Here is an 18,902-nt window from a genome sequence, read left to right on the forward strand (position 1 = left end):
TATACCATGCTGATATTCTTTAAGTGGTTGCGAGCAAAGTACTTCGGAGGAGAAAGTTGGAGAAGATGAAAGTGAAAATGGGAATGATATAGATGATGACCAAAATGATGCTGAAGATGAGGGTGATGAAGAAGCTGAAGGTGAAGATGAAGGTGATGATGAAGAGGGTGAAGAAGAGCAGGAAGGAAGGAGGCGATATGATCATCGAAATCGTGCTGGTGTACGCAGGCTATCTATGGATGAGAGCAAGAAAAGATCTAGATCTCCTCGGAGGGTTTTACGTCAAGGATTGGGGACTAAGGTCAGCAGGGATGTTAGGAAGGGTGGCTCACGTGTCCATAAGCGTCATCGTCTAACAAGAACTGAGGATTCTGATGATTCTATTCTTGTGGATGAGCTTGATCAAGGTCCTGCTATTCCTTGGGGTAGAGGCGGAAGCAGATCTGGACCACCTTCGCTATTTGGGGGATTAGACATGCATGGGACAACAGCATGGGGATTACATGTTGCTGCATCGGGTTGGGGCAATCAGAGTGATGCTTTTGCAGCCTCTGGGATGACTTCACAATGACACATTGGACAGTCTGAACTTCTAAAATCATGTGAGAGGAAATCTTTTTGAAAAAGACGATGACCATGCCACTTACTTTTGATGATGCGTGGCAAAGAAATGCACCTTTAATGGGGTATATGTTGCATGGAGAACATATGTAGGAAGCATAAGTTCCTTCAGTGCCACATGCATCGCAAATGAATGGTGCTCGACTGCTCGTCTTGAAAATGGAGTGAGTGGATGTGGATGACTGTTATCTTCAGTAGCAGGAGGTTCTGATAAACATTCAATGTGAATAACAACCTTACAAGGTGTACAACCGTAAACAAATCCTCTTTGCTGGGTCTCTTGACATATCTTGCAAGAGAGCCGTCCGTTGTTAAATTGCAGAACAAGAGGTTGTCTGTGATGGCACATATGATTCGTTTGGAGAGGAAGCTCAACACATTTCTTGTGCAAATTAAACCCACAACGAGGAGAGAAGTATTCATAATTTGCTAATGGTTCCCAACACCCAAAGCACTTTCTAATACCTTCAAGTTGTTCATCATCTTCTTTGGTGGAAATGATCGGATGTTGAAGGGCAACATGCTGAAGCACTTTCAAATTATTTTGAGCAATATTAAATGTAAACAAAGCACGCTTAATATGAAAGTCCAATTTGCAAGAGCAACGATAAATGAATTTCTCACATGTTCCATCACAGAAATCGCAGATGCATCCCCATACATAAGAGGACGGTGGATTTTGCAAAAGAACAAGGGGATGGTTGCGATGGAAAGGATGAATAAGCTCTATGGGTGCGTCGGCTCATACCTTGTGAAGGTAAAACCCACAGTCCTCGGCACAGCCAAAACATGGAGCAGACACCTTCTCCCCACACCTGGAGCACTCAGCTACAACTCCACTTGCATTGGTGATGAGCTGCTCTTCACACCTGGAGCACTCGGCCAAAATATTATTATATTTATAAAAAGCCCTAATTTTTTTATTAAATTATAAAAAAGCCCCAAAATACCTAAAATCTCCAAATCCTATCCTTAATCCGTCGTCATCGTCCTTTTCGGTCACAACCGCCGTCGTCGACGTAGTCCCTGCCATCCTCCTAGTCATGCGCCGTCGTAGTTGTCGTCAATTGGTCGTCGAGATCGTGTGGGATCACGATTTTCATCATAGGATTCACATGGTATAAAACATAGATTCACAGACGACTAGCCGTCAACCGGTCATGATTTCATGAGGATTTTGGTCATCGGGGGAGATGAGATCGGGTGGAGCTTCGTCGACGGCAAAGGGCGACGATTGACTTGGGTTAGGGGTTGAAATGAAGGTTTTTAAAGTTTTATGGTTATTTGAAAATGTTTATTTATTTTTAAATATATAATTTTATTTTTTAAAATTTTATTGAAAATTTTAAAAGCACTAGATTGTGACACGTGTCATTTAATGAAAAATTAATGTCGTTGACGACCTAGACACCTAAATAGGTAACGTTTGTAATGTTAGGCACTGGATGAATCAAAAAAATAGGTTAGGCACCTATTCAGGAAAATGGGTATAATTTAGCCATTTATTTTGATATTAAGCCTTGATTAACCCTTTTACTATGACCTATTATGTAGTAAAAAAAATTGGGAGGACTATATTGAAAATTTCGAAAACTTTTTACTGTTTCTGAGGTATTAACAAAGAGAAAAGACCGTAGTTTTTCCATTGAATTGAACAAAGCTTGGAATCTTAAAACCTTCACCAATTCCAATTCAAGTAAAAGCAACGAGAGACAGGAAGCGAGAATCGGAGAAGAATAATGACGGTGGCGGCAGGGATCGGGTATGCTTTGGTGGCGTTAGGACCGTCTCTCTCCCTTTTCATCTCCGTTATCTCCAAAAAGCCCTTCTTGATCCTCACTCTCCTCTCCAGGTTTTCCCTCACTTTCCGTCCCTTTTTCTCTCTTACCAAACAGACCCCAACTCTGGGTTTTATCTATTTTTCGATTCTGAGTTTGTTGTTCACTTCAAAATTGTAACTTTTTGATTTCGTTTTTTATTGGGAATGCAGTACGCTGGTTTGGCTTATAAGTTTGATAATATTATCTGGAATTTGGAGAGCTTTCCTTCCTTTGAATTCAACATCATGGTGGCCTTTTGCAATTCTTATATTCAGCTCCGTTGCTTTTCAAGAAGGTCTTCGCCTTCTTTTCTGGAAAGTTTATAAGTAAGCCAATCGCTATCACTGCTTGCCTTTCTGTTTTTTTCTTCTGAATTTGAAATTGATTAGTAGTATTGTTTTTGAACAATTAGGAAATTTAAATCCTTTCTTGGGATGACAAAATGAATGAATCTACTTATTATGTTGATGTTATTTAGGCCCTTCATTTTATTCCATTGTTCTAGGGGGAACTTTGAAGCTTGTTCGTTATATATATATATATATATATATATATATATATATATATATATGGATCTTTCATTGAGCCAAATTCTTAGGCATATAAAGGGGATTTTTGTTTAGTTGTATAGAGTCTGTGTACTTGCTTACTTGTATATAACAGTATGTTTTGCATGGGCCGATAAATGCTTGCATTTGGTCTTTCTCAGGAGGTTAGAAGACATACTGGATGCTTTTGCAGATAGGGTCTCGAAGCCACGCTTGTATCTGACTGATAAGATGCAAATTGCTCTTGGTAAGATTGGAAGATGCTTCCATTCTTCACTTGCTTCTATAATTGAATAAGAAAAAGGGAATTTGGATCTGGTGAACTGTTGTAGGACATAGTAGAGGTTATTTTTATGTTATTTTGCAAAAGAGATCCCTCCTATCGTCTTAGTTATTCTATCAGAAATTTTATGAGCTGACTTGCAGTAAATTTTTGTTCTAGAGAAGAATCATTTTGTACGAAAGACATGTTCGTTGGGAATATAGATCAAAGGCATAAGTCTACCCATACTAAGATCCCCCTTTTTCTCTTGTTCTTGTGGATCTTTTTGGAAATAGTAAATTATATTTATATCCATTTTATATTCTTTGTGAACATTATTTCTTGTTAATTTGATTTATGCACTGATATCAAATTTCCGTTAACTGCTTCAGCTGGCGGGTTAGGTCATGGTGTAGCACATGCAGTATTCTTTTGTCTTAGCCTCTTAACACCAGCATTTGGCCCAGCAACCTATTTTGTCGATCGGTGTTCGCAGATACCCTTTTTCCTTGTTTCTGGTGAGTTGTATTTTCTTTATTTCTATCACACATATATATATATATATATTCATTTGCATGTAATGCATCAAGCATCATGCAACCCTTAGATTGAGATTGGATTAGTGAACAGATTTCTAGGTTAGGTAGTGTGGATTGGCACATATTAAGAACCACGTAAATATTGGACTTGAAGTTAAGTTTATCTTTTCTAATAGCTTTCATCTAACATTGCAGCAATTATTGCTCTTGCATTTGTAACGGTCCATACTTTCTCAATGGTTATCGCATTTAATGGCTACGCTGAAGGGAATAAATTGGACCAGTATTTTGTTCCCTCTGTTCATCTTGCTGCTGGAATGATGGTAACATTCTACTTCTGTTTCACGTGCTTATGCCGCACTTTCATGTTCAGTTTCAACAGTTTATCATGCCAATAATTTGCCTGTTTTCTAATCTTTAAACAGTGATTATTCAGCATCCATGTAACATTGAGGCATAAAATAACTGATACTATCAATAATCTATGCATTGGTAGCCTCATGCATTCGGGTTTGAATTTTATAGCCATGTGGATGTTTTCCATTGGTTCAGTTTGTTATAAATACCTATTATACCTTGTCAGATTAGTATTTACTCAAATGCGTGAAACTGAAGTGAAAAAATGAATTTGGTGAAGTAGTCTCATGAGTTGATGCTTATTCCATGCATGTCGGCCATTTAACAGCAGCTAGTTTACGATATAAGCAATCAGCTGATGCTTTTCAAACAACTACTTTTTCCTTTGACGTGTCGATAATTCGTAATTTGTCCTCTTGTACTGTCAAAATTACCTTGCTTCTCTCGTATAACTTTTGCCGTTTGTGAATGATTCTTACCGACATTTTTCCTCCAGACTTTGATAAATTTTGCTTATGATGGCTGTGTTATCGGGATTCCTCTTCTCTTCTTAATGGCAATCCTGACCTTGATGCACTGCGGGAGGATGGTTTGGCGGAGATTAGCTGACAACCAAAGGCAGGGTATTTCATAAAATTTCGAAACTTTTGCAGTTTCACCCTTCGTTTAGTTGGCATCTGCACAGTTCTTCTCATGCAAGTAGTAGAACATCTGAGCCATGTATTGTCTCCTTTTTCAATGAATGAATGTTCGCAACAACTAAGACCATTCTTTTGAACCTGTCTAGCGGATTATTATATGCGTACTATTTATGGCTCGTGATGCCTAACGGACTTGTATAGTGCGTCGTGTTGCACCGGTCTGTATTTCGTGTTATTTCATGCTGCAAAACAAGATTGACAAGTTCCTGCACCATAGAGGCACATCTACTTAGTTTGCCTACTTCAACGGATGTTTATATTTGCTTATCTATCTTCGAGACTTTTCATTAGTCAATTTGATCAGATTGCGAAAGTTTTGTTGTTTCATCTATTAGTTTAACCTATGTTACATCGATTCTTCGTTTTCCTCGAAAACATTTGTTCGTGCGTATCACGTATTCTTATGACTATGAAAGTACAATCCCCTAAATGCATGAAGAAAACTGGAAAAAAATTATATATATACATATTCATGTGTATATATATATATATGAAAAGAACATTGAAGACAACTCAAGTAAATTTTGATTTACGATTAAAAATGGAACAAAATATGACAAAAGACAGCAAAATTAGCCTGCACTAATTCTTCCCAAATGTTCCACTTTGATTATTACTATTAAAAGAATTGAATAAATTTCTGGTATATGTAATCACTAACACCAATACCAAAGAACTAAACACATCATTTGCAATCACTTCAGCAGCCATTTTTGCATGGTCCTGAAACTTTGGTCACTTGAGGAAAAACTTCCAAATATCTCTATCGGTCACCTCTTTGATCAAATGGGCTCCGAAAATGCCTTCTTCATCGACTAGGCCTCTGAGGTGCTTCGCTGCGTTGTTGTAGCCGACGTAGTTCTTCTTTGTGGACTCAGACACTGGTTGTTCATAATCAGAATTAGAAATGATACATTGTGTCGAAATGCGGAGTTAAAAAGACAATGAGACTAAGAGAGGAAGTTGACATATGCGGTGGCATCGAGCCTTCGGGTGTTACGTAGGACTCTGTACATGTACACCCTTACAGAAAATCATGCATTTCTCGGGATGCCAACGTCACTTCACTTGCGTCGGTTATAAAACCAGCATGAACATGATAAAGAAAACATGCAAAGCGAAATAAGAAACTAACCTTTTGAATAGTGCGTATAACTTCTTCAATGATGACACCGGGTATGGAATTTCAGTCATCAATATAACATCATAACCGCCTTCTCCCTGATCCGTCTCGCTAGCTCTTTCCCACGCCCGACTTCTTGAAAGCCTTCTCGATCTCCTCGAGGAAATTTCTTGTGCCATGATGCTACCATCCTGACTACTGCATCCATCCAAGAAATCCTCCTCGGAGAAGCTAAAGCTCAACCCGTTAGCCAGTTCGGACACATCATTCCGGACAACAGATAATACAGAGGGGAGTTCTTCCCAGTCCCCCGCATAGAAGTGCACTGTAGGGGCAATAGTTTGTCTGGATGGAGTCAAAGGACTCTCTGGCTGTCGGCTTTGCCTGTCCCGGGCTTGCTCAAGATTTGCAAGAACATTTGGTATGGTAGTGCATCGAATTTTCTCCGCACTGAGGTCTTGAAAGTGCACTGTGGAAGCCCCCTGTATCGGAAATGAATAAATGGGGTGCAAGTTAATCCTTTATAAGAAATAAATTGCTCTTCTTTTTAAGCATATAACAGAAGCCGAGCAATTCAGTACTCATGTCCAAAGCCCATGTCCGAACCAATATCTGACTGGCTATGAGGACACGATCCTCCAATGACATTCCGAATACATGAAAATGCTAAGACATTCCTGATTCTTGAGTACCATCAATGGTATATGCACAAGTGCTTCTCAATCTATTAATAGTTGACAGAGTTAAGGTCTTATAAACAATCTAAGATAAATAGAAAAGCATACCTTCAGACAAGAAAAAATCCCGGGAAGTCCGTAGCTACAACCCAACTGTAAAAGTTATCGAATAGGATAATTAGCGCACAGTCTACATCAAAAGCTACAAAACCAATAAAGTAGTTCCTTAACTCATTTTATTCCATAAATGAAATGAGAACTTTCAGAGAAGCACAAGAGCGCGGAAACTTATAGCATCTTAGGTCGATTAGTTCAAGTCGAACATAAAAGCCAAAATTGTTCAGTCTTAGTATATCTACTTGACCTTCGAGCATTTTATTTCACCAGTTTAATAATATCACTAAATGGGCCTAAAACATGTTTTTCTATAAGGAGAATGAAAAATCCTATATATCGTGTATTCGTGTTTTATATTGAAAAATTAATTCAAAGAAATGAAAACAAAAGCTACGTGCAGTGATCGATGATATGTTCAGATGTTTCTATGATTGAACTACCTCAAGCACCCTTTTCCCTCTAAAGCTCAATTGTCCGTCACGAATCTCGTGCTTAAGGACGTTAACTAGATCAATAGAACTGTCCCAAGATTTCAGAAACCCTGCAAAACAAAATTGTATTAAATACTTGAACTGGCATCATACTTTGTAAGAATAAAATGTACGACTCAAAAAGAAGTAGCACATAACTAGCTTACCATCAGGTTTTGAAGAAATCAGTTCGGAACCACTGAAACCAACAATATCGACGACACTAATTCTTCCCTGTAGAAGGTTGAAAACGTATCAGCAAACATATCTTAAGTCTGTGTTTTTAAAAGACCGCTACTACTGAAAGGCCAACTATAGATATAAACATTATAGTGAGAGAGAAATGGTAAGGAAAATGCCAGAAAAAAGCAACGAGTAAACGCACCTTGAACACGTTGAGCCCTTGCAGGTCTACATTATCCCCAGCATACTTATGAGGATGAGCTGTCTGCACAAATAGCCGGATGTCTCAATTTTGAATGCAAATTTAATCACCACCAAGTCACTCGCATAGTCATCTATTTAGATGATAGTCAACCATATATACTTGACACGTGTAAATTGCACAAGTACAGCTTGATGGGGAAATGAAATGTACCTTTGAGGGGAGAATCTCCACAGCCGGAGACGAGAGCTCCACATCTTTCTCTGATACGGATGACATGCTTTGGCTTCCTCAGTCTTGGGGCACCAACCCCGGCAAGCATTGTGCAAGCAATGATGTTGCACGCATCTTGGCTGATATACTAGGAAATAGTTAAGCAGAATGAAGAATCTGAAAATATCAACATTTCCATTAATACGCAGATCATTTTGTAGAAGAAATAATTGCACTAATGCAATCCATCTCTCGAAAAAAGAATCGGAATAGCATTCGTAACGGCTAAAACTGGTATAAGGTCATAAAATGGCATTCAAAGCACATTATTCAGCCTAATCCCCAAGCAAAGGAAAAGAACAAGGGAAGCGAACAGAGGAGCCAAAAATCCAATATGATACCATGACATAACTTCCATGGAAGAACCTAAATGTTCTGACAAGACAAGACAACAAATTTGCACTAAAATAAGCAGTTTTAAACGCAGACTGCATCAAAATTATTCTTCAGCTAAGGTTTTTCTTTATAAGTGACATAATCCATTAATGTTAGCGGCAATTCTTAAGGTGAAAAAACAAACTCAAATCTTTAACTTGTTCAAGAAGGGAAAAACTACAAAGAAAGTTCATATATAATACAGAAAAAAATGGTAAATTATGGATATTTAAATAAAGTCAAGATGAATCAAAGTCTTTATTTTCATCAATAGAATTAAAATCAGCTGAGTCATGACAAGATTGACTTAATTAACCAAACTAAAAATGAGATGTTCATAGCGTTCAACCTGAAAAAGACCAAAATCAGATAACCAAAATATAAACTTTGTAAAAACAGAAAATTAAAACCAGCCCACATCGAAATTGAACCAAAAAACATAAACCCAGAATCCAAAAACTGAAAATAAACTTACCCAGAAAAGAGAAATGATCGGAAAACAAGTTGTCAAATACAAAAATTCAATTGCTTGAGGGTTTAATATAAGTAAAGACCGACAAAGCTTTGTAATTTTCTGAGAGAGGAGATTTACGACATTGGAAAGTCAAAACAAGAAAAAGATGACTCATTTAGACAGAGAGGAAATGCAGGAGAGAAGATGCTTCGATTTCAGACTTCCTTTCACTGAAATAATTTTATTCCTGTTTTGCCCCTACTGTGTTATTTTCCATTTTTGAATATACCATTAACATTCGAACAAGAAGTGGTTAAATTTTGCCAAATAGTCCCTTTATTGTGCATAACTTAAGTATTTAGTCTTTATATTCTAATTTGATAAATTTTAGTGCGTGTAGTTTTTAAATTTTAAATTTTAGTTCTAAATTAAATGATACAAGGATAATATAACTAAATGAAAGAAAAAATTGAACATAAACTGTATATACAATTTATGTATAATATTTAATGATTATCGTCCGTATTAGGATCAAATTTTTAAATTTTTTTAATACGACCCATAAATATTTAATGTTCACTTGTATGATATACCGACAACGATTTTCACAGAATTAAATTCAATCAACACTAAAACTTTAAAATTTGGTTCATAAAAAAATGAAAATAACAATAAATTAGAGTATAAGGATTATATCCACAACTTATACATAATAAACATATTAATGGTAGTTGGTCTTATGGGGATACACTAAATTCCTTAAGCAATATTAAGAGTTCGAATTCTAACATTTGCCAATAAAATAAACTGGATTGGGATGATTATACCCAGTGTGTGTGCGCGCGCGCTCACGAAATCATACACATTCACTTATATAATGGTTAAAATTTATATGAAAATAGTTGGTAATATCTTTGCTTTAAACTTTTAAAATTGTAAACTCTTCTTTAGTTTTGTTGCAACGTGGGAAATGTAGTAATGCAATAGATTAATTGGTATAATATTATACGCAGGCTTGCCATGAACATGGAGTTATACATAGGGATTTAAAACCCGAGAATTTCTTATTGGCTGATGAAAGCGACACTGCCCCAATTAAAGTAATCGATTTTGGCCTCTCCATTTTATATGAACCTGGTAATCTCGTTATTACTAGGGCAAATTTGTATTTAGTACTTAAACTATCACTTTTCATTCGTTTTAGTATTTAAACTTTCGATTTTTCAAAACCATAATTGAAGTTTAGTTTTTATTTCATTTTAGTACCCCGCCGTTAAAACTTTAGTTTTTGTTTCATTTTAGTACCCCGTTCAAAATTTAACATTAAGTTTTGGGGGGGGGGAATATTTAAAAGTTAATGTACTAAAACGGACCAAAATTGATAGTTTAGGTACTAAATGCGTAGTTTACCCTTATTATTTTGATTATTGTAGAGAATTAATGTTGGTATTTGATGGCAATGGCAGGTGAGCGTTTCAGTGACATAGTGGGAAGTCCATATTACATGGCTCCGGAGGTTTTAAGGAGAAATTATGGCAAAGAAATTGATATTTGGAGCACTGGCGTTATCCTTTATATCTTGATTTGTGGCGTTCCCCCCTTTTGGGCTGGTATTTCTATTTCCTTGTTAATTATCGTTAAATCAAGACTTCGATTGATCAAACGGAAAATCGATGATCTGATCAATTCTTCGATCGTCGATCCGATCCTTACAACATTAATGTGTATATGTATGTATGTGTTCTAACAAGGGTAAATTGGCAGACACTGAGGAAGGGATTGCTCATACAATAATAGAAGGTAGCATAGATTTTGAAAGGGGTCCTTGGCCTAAAGTTTCTGATGAAGTCAAGGATATTGTTAGAAGCATGCTCGATCCTAATCCCTTCACTCGCATGTCCGTTCAAGAGGTTCTCGGTATGTAACCGACCATAACATGATATTACGATCGTTAAATCGGACTTCGAGTAATATAGGTTGAAGGTAACATGTTTCTTTCCGTGTGCTATTATATAAAGAACACAAATGGATACAAAACCTGCAGCTAGCACCAAACTTTAATCTGGGTGAAAATGTGGGAACCAGGATCAAGCAGTTCTCATTGATGAGTAAGTTCAAGAAGAAGGTTCTAAGGGTAAGGCTTTATGAAAGGAGGAAAAAAAAAGACATTTTGAGTGTTTAAGATTGATGTCGGGTTTATCTAGAATAGTCACTAACAGGTGGTTGCCGACAACTTGCCGAATGAACAAATCGATTTGATCATCGAGATGTTCAATGCGATGGACACCGATGCCAATGGGCACTTGTCATTTGAGGAACTGAGAGACGGGCTTCAAAAGATCGGTCACTCTGTTGGTGAACATGATGGCAAGATGTTAATGGAAGCAGTAGGTCATTGTTTTCTTTATTGCGGTTGAGGTAGTTAATCAATTACTACGAATATCGAAATGAAACTCTCTTTTATTTGTGTGTGGGGAAGGCGGACATCGACGGAAGTGGGTCGTTGAGCTGTGAGGAATTCGTGATAATGGTGGTTCACTTGAAAAGGACAGGGAACGACGAGCATCTAACACAAGCTTTCCATCACTTCGACAAGAACCAAAGTGGTTATATCGACTTCGAAGAATTGAGGGAAGCTTTACTGAAAGATGACCCTGGTTCTAACAGTGAACAGTTCATCAAGGATATAATGCAGGATGTTGACAAGGATAAGGTAATGAACTGAAATAGAGTATCTTAATGCTTTACTCAAGTAGCTCACGATTCAAACTCTAACAATCAGGGCTAGAAGTCAAGCATAAGAACCAAGTTCATTTTTTAGGTAAATAACCAAAAGCTTCATCAGCTAACCTAGAGAGATCAAACAGATCGACTTCCATCTCAAATCGAGCTCAAGTTTCTTACTGCTTAAGCTCAGCTCAGCTCAGCTTGATTACACGCTATGAAAAAAAAAGTGATTTAAAGAAACAATTAAACTAAACCTGAGTTTATCTATTGTTTTGTAGGATGGTCGAATCAGTTACCAAGAGTTCAAGGCAATGATGCTAACAGGCATGGACTGGAAAATGGCTTCCCACCAAATATTCCAGAGCATTGATAAATGCAGTTAGTATCAAAATGTTAAGACAATCTGGCCAAATAAAGTAACAAACTCGAGCACCGAAAAATTTGACAATCTGTAAATTTTTTGAACCCTAATTCTTCTTTATGTTTCAGCTTTGTTTTGGGTCTAAAATTTGTCCTATCATTAGCTTAAAAGTGAATCTTAATGCTACAAATTTGTTGTACAAGAAACAAGGTACATGAATAATTTTTCATATATATGCTAACAAATATGTTTGCACTCAAAACCAACAAATAACATAATTCTAGAATAAAAGCAAGTTGGCAAGTTATATATTATATATATATTATATATATGGTAATATGGTGTGTATTATATGTATGTGTACATATGTTATATAAATATATATACAGCAAAAGACAACACTTACGATAAACGGTAGGCTCCTCCCCCCGAGGAAATAGTGGTACAGCATTTTACAAGACTAGTTACTCGTATCATCTACATTTCTGCTGGAACCACCAGATTTAGAACTCCCTTTTCTCCTGCCCCCTCTTTTGCTTGTCCCTCCTGTATTTTTTGAGCTCGTTGTCTTACTGCTGGCGGCTGCAGCCTGGGAGTCGACATCGGCTAGGCCATTCTCAAGTTCTCTAACCAAATTCTCGAAGTAATTCTTTGTCACGCTGTAAAAGAGAAATGTGACAGAATTTGAATCAGAAAAGACAATCATTCTAGATCCTGCCACTCGTGCGTAACATTTGGACTAAATGTGGTTAAAAGTGCAAGAAAGAAGTTTGTGCAAGTCGGGAGCAGTGAAAGGAGAAGAACAAATAGAGAAGTACAGGAAGAAGAAGGGTAAAAAATCAAAAGAAAGAGGGAAAAAGTAAATAAAAAATAAATCATCAAAATTCACGACTCCCTCCCAATGTAGTCAAGATAGGTTTCATATTTGTTCCCGTTCCCACTGCTTCAAGATGAGAAAAATAGAAAGCCGGATAACCCATTACGTATTTTACTGGGTGGTTGAATACATGTGTGAATGCTCGGGTATGTGCCCGGCACAAGTATGCTCAATTGTTTTATTCTTTCCATATACTTGAAGGTTCTTAGAGGATCATATCCCGTGTACTCATGTTTGAATATGACTCAGATATGCTCAAGAAGAACGAAGGATCATATCAACATAGCCGAACACCAAGTCATTCAGAAGTAAATCAACATACCAAGTTAGCCCAGCTAACTTTGCACGAAAGTCATCAAACTCCTTTGATGGGCCATCGCCAGTAACAAATTTATTTAATTCCTTCTCGGCACACTGATGAAGCCTTTCCAAACCAGACTCCGCCTCCCCTAAACAAAATACAAAGTAGATCATATTATTACTAGTCCATTTAGAAAAACAATTTTTGAAAATATGCATATACCTTGCAAGTACTCAAAAAACTGTCTCTTAGCATGCTCATGCTCAGGAAGGTAATATCCATATGCATAAGTCCATTTGAGAACTCGTCTACATTCAACTATCTGCAACATTAAATTCACCACAAAAACATGATATTTTCCTGAAAAAGAAATAAGCAGAGGATGCTCAAACGACAATCATTTACCTGAAGCCACGCCTCTGTTATAAACTTAAGCTGGGACTCGGGTGTGCATTGTAAGTCACTCAGCTTCTCAAGCTGGCAAAATTAAAGAAATTTGCTCAGAATATAAGCTAAACCGAATAAGAATGTAGTAGAATTGCTTCATTCTAGTATTCGACAGTGAAAACTTCATAATATCATTTTAAGTGCTACTTCCGTTGAAAATAAGTTTTTAAACTTCACTTAAAGAACTTTGGCAAAAAAATACACTTGAAGAGAAAACCATCAGAAACGACAAGTGAACCAACCACGTGAGCCAAAAAGATGAAGATGCAGAAACCAAAGGACAAATGATATTGCTTACAAAAGGTATAAAAAGGAATACCTAGATGAACAACTCAAAAGGTATAAAAAGGAAAGTTGGTAAGAACTTACTTGCACAGTTTGCATCTGATTTAAATCTTCAAGTGCTTTTTGTCTCGACTGCAAATAGGAACTTTCAGGTTATGCATATTTATTATCAACAGAAAAATTCAATATTTTACCATGTGATCAAAAAAGGAAACAAGAGAGGAAGCTTAGATACAATGCAAACTCATTGTTTTCTACTAAAGCTATAACTTTCTCCACTTGTTATTACCTATTAGTCTGCAGCAGTAGTTAATTAGTTCACTAGTTAAGTTTGCTATGCCTATAACAGTTTGTAACTTAATTAGTTACTGATTCGATTTACATATATATCTATGTGAAATTTCTGTAATCGTAAATATCAATGAATAAAATTCTTTTCGAAATTCTAATACTTGCAAAGTTGCCAATAGAATATATTAATAGTTACTACGATCTGAAGAAACATACAGGATCCTATATTCTAAATGCAATTTCAAAGATGGCACATCAAAAGATGAAACGAAATGCAATTTCAAAGATGGCACATCAAAAGATGAAACGTCTAAAGAGTTCCAGACTTCCAGCCTTCCAGGTTCACAGAAACAGATAATGACTTCTTTTTTGTATCTAGTATACCAAGGTCTAGCATTCACATTGCTTCATTTCCCTACTTTCCCCTCTTCATCACCTACTCTATCTGTTTTTTATCTATAATAAGTTGTTGGCTCATATAGAAGTAACTTAAGAAACCCTTGGCATGCCAAATACCATTGTTTGATACACAGGCACATGAAGGCTCATATTTGACATGACAGCAGTACATTCATAAAGCGGATAAAATCCAGAATATAGATGTTGATTGAAGAAAATGCAAAAGAAGATGAAACTTTATTGAGGGCCTATGCGATGAGAAATAAGGGAAGCCTTCCAAGTACCAATTGATTGCTTGCCCAGCGTTCATAATAATGGGTGTATTTCTCCAACGAGTTCTTTGCCATTTCTCGCCTTCTTTCAGCCTCGTCATACTGCAAGCAAATAATATGAATCATGACTCACTAGCTCAACCATTACTCAAGCAGATTTTGGAAATACAACCAAAAAAGCATTATTAGTCTTCGTACCACACCCTCTTGCTTAGCTGCTTCATAACGGTTACAAGCATAGAAACCACCAGTTCTCTCACCATGATCTGCCCATGCACCAAGGCATAACCTGCATTTACATGAATTGAAATCGCATAAAGGTTACAAATGTTTTATGTACAGTGACTGGAGACATTTATTCTTTCCCAACTTTTCTGTAACATGCTTTTAGGAACTTAGTATTATCTATCATGAAATTTTGAGTATATGATATTTCAGGAACAGGATCATAATTTCAGTAAATAATGCACCCCACCCCGGTAAAAGTTTAATTTATGTTACTTGAAGATTGTCATATTTTTCCACAAGTTTAATCTTATTTTCTCCAAGATCAAGATTTTTAGTTTCTGGGCACTGGTTAATTCTTATTAAAAATCCTAGTCCTAGTAAATTTAAGGGTAGCCCTGTATTATTTATTAATCTTCACATTTCAGAAGACACTTAATCAACAAGAAAAGAGATTACTAAGTTAGAGATACCCAAATTATTCTTCCAAGTTCTCCCTCCCCTTAACTATTTTTTTATTGAAGTATTCTTGGTTTACCATTTACAGCAAACTGTCCAGAATTTCCAGCAATCTTTTCCCTCAAATTCAATCTTCTTTTGAGACTTATGATTAAATCAAACCATGATTGATCCCTGTATCCCACCCCCTCATTCCTACCATAAAATCACTAGCTCTAACCCTACCCGCACAGTATCCCAAGTAGACAGACAGAGACTATCCCAAATATGTCTCACATCAAGCAGCATCTTTTTTCCCTTGGATCAATGAAGGCTTTGAAGCTTACCAGCAAAACTCAAATTTACAAGGTGGGGTGCATGTCATGTGCATACAACCTTGGTTCTTTTCAATTGGCCGCTTGCACTTGGGGCAAGGCTTGGAGTTGGCTAGTATCCTGAACATAACATCCAACAAAAATGGTAAACAAGATAGCAAGAGTTTCCACCATATTCTACCCAAGCTACAAGAGAAGAGACTATTTAAACAAATTAGGGGGTAATATGTGGAATAGGGTAAAAATACGAAGAACTGGTCTTATAATAAAATGAAATTATTAGAAAAGTTGCACTCTTCTATATAAAAGTTAACAATGTATCATTAGAATGTACAATCAGCAAAATAAAAATGAACTTAGAAAACAACCTAGCTCAGATACTTCCATCCATCTCCCTTGCACCTTCTCTTAAGCAAATAAAGGAATACGAAAAAGTACATGCATATACGAAGTCAATGCAAAAGCAGAAAAGAGGTTTAGCATAGAACCTTTTTGATTTCTCAACTTACCAATATGAATAGCATATGTCAAAAAGAAAAACCATTCTGCTTCTAGCACTCCATTCCAAATTCAGATTAAGGAATATGAATCCAGCCAAAAAAAATAAAAAAAGAAATCATCTTCTAGATGTAAAATGTATCTTTACCAGTTCATGTTTTCTGACTCCGCACTATTCTTCATGATCCACTTTGCCACAGTATCACAGTCGACCGGACGATGAGCTTCTTCAGTACACTGAGACCAAGATTTGGCTTAACTTAGACATTCGTTCGAGAGTAATGCCCATGAAATCGAATGTAGTACAACACAAAAAATAGGGTCTTACATTCCAGCAAAAGCTATGTGAACAGATGCAGGAGACATCAAAATTTCCACCACCAACAGAAAAATCAACAGCGTATTCACACCCCGGTGCAGGACACCACTTGGTCTACCAGTGAATAAAAGAAGAAATAAGGGCAAGAATGGTAAGAAGCAAAAAGGCATACCCCATGGAAACTAATAGAATTATTAATTCAAGCTCATGTATCCATTACATGCACAATACAAGTGCTAAACAAGATGGGACACTCGCATAGTCGCATGCATTTCATGCAATGGCACATCTCAGGATTTTAAAATATAAAACATACCTTCCTGCGGTCTTCAATATAGGACCTAAGCAGGTAACGAGAATACTTCATTTTTTCTTCACAAGTTGCCACTTTATCAATCATATCTTGGCCAACAGCAGCATTGCAAGATGGATCGGGACATCTCAGTGATAAACATCCAGGACCATCATTAATGGTTGTGGAAATGTAACCTACGACAATAAACCAAATATAGTAACGAAAATATAATTTTTCCGGTCAAAAGCATAATAAAAGAAAAGGATGAAATATTTGAATGACAAAGCACACAGAACTTAGTATTTAGCTAATCAAAACGCTGATAAGCAAAACCAACTGGCGGTATGTTATTAAGGAAATATTCATCAGAAAACATTAATTTCAAAGAACGCAAAACACATTTGCCTAAACTATCACTTGCATTTGTAAAAAATTAATCTATCAGACAAAGCATATGAGAGATACCTCGCCAGCAAGAAAAGCAAAAGGGATGACCGCAAGCAGCTGAAGTAATATTTTCACGCAGAAGAGATTCAAAACAAATCCCGCAAATGAGCTGATAGAGAAGCAACAAGAAGTGTCACGGATAGGTAATTCAAAAAGATAAACAATCAGAAAAGAACCAAGTTTCTAAAAGAACAAGCAAATCCACGGATCTGTACAAATTACTTCTCTAGAATTGGATACTTGAACAACCGGTCTCTCCAACAATCCAACAGATTTCCGAACTCCTTCTTCATCAGCAAACCATTCATCATGCACTTTACTGACATTCCTGCTATGCCAACCATGTTCAGGAAAACAAGTTTCCAAATCTAATAATACAAACTGCCTAATGCAAGAAAATTAACAGCAAGTGAAGCAGCCACGTCGACCTTTCCAAAGAAGCAGAGTGGCTCACATGCTATAATTGATACAACAAACGGTGCCTCAAAATGGCGAACAAAGACTAATACTTAAAACAGAAAACATGGACAACCTAGAATTTTGAGAATTATACCAGCAAGCAAATACGAATGATGCAATATCAACCAAAATACCACAAAAAAACAGAAAGAATGGGTAAAAAAAGAAATAAATTACCAATTAAAGTATCGGAGCAAAATAGTTGCCTCAACTGTTGACATTAAAAGAACAGTAGAAACCTTAGAAATATCATCCTCTTGTCGTTGTTTTATATCTGCTTCCTTCAAAACAGTATAACTTAGCTGAAATAGTAAACAAAAAACATGTTAAAATTGTAATAGAACTGGAAGTACTTGCATTAAATTCAATACATAACATTTTCGATCTTTCAAACTCTGAATTTGAAGCTTAGTGATTCTACAATCAACAAGAAAGAATGTAGAGCAAGTTATTAGTACCCACTTTCAGTTTTCTTCATCATAAACAACTCACACCACAAAACCTAACCTTGAAAATATCTAGCGACTCTATTAAGCTCAAAATATAATCAAGAACCAGCTAATTGAATTCCAAACCAATCAAAAGAGAAAAATAATCATAAAAAACATCAGCATATGTATTGATGAAAATTCTGTGACACCATATACAATCCTGTTAATCCAATTTATTTCTCCCTTGATCTGATAAGCAAAAGGATACAAATTCCCAATCATTCCCTTGAATTATCCTTTTCTTTCTTTTACTTGTCATATTATATCTAAGTTCGCCGCTGCCGCCTCAACTATTGCAACTAATTTCACTAAAAAAAATCATATCTTTCCTTTCTAGTTTTGTCCAAATTGTCTACTTTACAAAATAAAAATATCCGTAATTCCATGGAATTTATCCAGTAGCTCCAAATTCCACAACAAACCAAAAATTTATCAAATTTAAAACGGAATCGAACTATAAAAAGAAAAAATTTTTAATATCCCGCGGAAATGAAGAAAAGATCAATAATATGACCTGAGGGCGACGAGAAATCATGGCATCTTGATCGTCTCCATCTTCGTCTTCAAGTAAGCCATAATCATTGTCATCGTCGGAGTAATAATCGTTGCCGTTAGTGTCGTCGTAGGAATAGCTCAAATCGCCGCTGTAGAAATCGTCTTCCATGGAGACTGAGTCATCAATCATATCGTCATCCGACTCCATTTCCCGACAA

General features: G+C 36.4%; 2 protein-coding genes and 2 pseudogenes across 3 annotated transcripts; 2 read left to right on the forward strand and 2 right to left on the reverse strand.

Annotated features, from left to right (window-relative positions):
• The first annotated feature begins 1,030 nt into the window (after positions 1-1,030).
• LOC120115154 (gamma-secretase subunit APH1-like) lies at positions 1,031-5,112 on the forward strand. Of its 2 annotated transcripts, XM_039135927.1 has the most exons (7): positions 1,031-1,036; positions 2,342-2,473; positions 2,612-2,767; positions 3,151-3,236; positions 3,644-3,769; positions 3,986-4,113; positions 4,644-5,112. In XM_039135927.1, exons 2-7 carry the CDS (start codon positions 2,361-2,363, stop codon positions 4,779-4,781), a joined length of 747 nt encoding a protein of 248 aa, XP_038991858.1. In that variant the 5' UTR covers positions 1,031-1,036; positions 2,342-2,360; the 3' UTR covers positions 4,782-5,112. The 2 variants fall into 2 exon arrangements, with proteins under 2 accessions (XP_038991858.1, XP_038991857.1); XM_039135926.1 differs by lacking the exon at positions 1,031-1,036 and having other exon boundaries at positions 2,303-2,473.
• A 301-nt stretch (positions 5,113-5,413) lies between these two features.
• LOC120115153 lies at positions 5,414-8,009 on the reverse strand (annotated as a pseudogene).
• Positions 8,010-8,249: 240 nt separating this feature from the next.
• Positions 8,250-11,869, forward strand: LOC120115186 (annotated as a pseudogene).
• A 256-nt stretch (positions 11,870-12,125) lies between these two features.
• LOC120115129 (probable E3 ubiquitin-protein ligase ARI7) lies at positions 12,126-18,892 on the reverse strand. Its single transcript, XM_039135889.1, has 15 exons — positions 18,704-18,892; positions 17,876-18,000; positions 17,462-17,567; positions 17,258-17,348; positions 16,814-16,986; positions 16,507-16,611; positions 16,327-16,415; positions 15,693-15,800; positions 14,881-14,971; positions 14,695-14,784; positions 13,805-13,852; positions 13,394-13,465; positions 13,211-13,310; positions 13,010-13,136; positions 12,126-12,469 (listed from the first exon to the last, which is right to left on the reverse strand). Exons 1-15 carry the CDS (start codon positions 18,890-18,892, stop codon positions 12,271-12,273), a joined length of 1,713 nt encoding a protein of 570 aa, XP_038991820.1. The 3' UTR covers positions 12,126-12,270.
• Positions 18,893-18,902: the final 10 nt, after the last annotated feature.

This window comes from Hibiscus syriacus, unplaced genomic scaffold (assembly GCF_006381635.1).
Source record: "Hibiscus syriacus cultivar Baekdansim isolate YM2019G1 unplaced genomic scaffold, ASM638163v2 tig00110258_pilon, whole genome shotgun sequence".
NCBI classification, from domain to species: Eukaryota; Viridiplantae; Streptophyta; class Magnoliopsida; order Malvales; family Malvaceae; genus Hibiscus; species Hibiscus syriacus.

Coding starts and splice junctions, on each gene's coding strand:
- LOC120115154 (XM_039135927.1), top strand. CDS start 2,361: ATGACGGTGGCGGCAGGGATCGGGTATGCTTTGGTGGCGTTAGGACCG. Junction 3,237..3,643: donor TAAGATGCAAATTGCTCTTG/GTAAGATTGGAA, acceptor TAACTGCTTCAG/CTGGCGGGTTAGGTCATGGT. Junction 3,770..3,985: donor ACCCTTTTTCCTTGTTTCTG/GTGAGTTGTATT, acceptor CTAACATTGCAG/CAATTATTGCTCTTGCATTT.
- LOC120115129 (XM_039135889.1), bottom strand. CDS start 18,892: ATGGAGTCGGATGACGATATGATTGATGACTCAGTCTCCATGGAAGAC. Junction 16,987..17,257: donor TTGCTTTTCTTGCTGGCGAG/GTATCTCTCATA, acceptor TTATTGTCGTAG/GTTACATTTCCACAACCATT. Junction 13,853..14,694: donor GCTGGGCAAGCAATCAATTG/GTACTTGGAAGG, acceptor TCCTATTTGCAG/TCGAGACAAAAAGCACTTGA.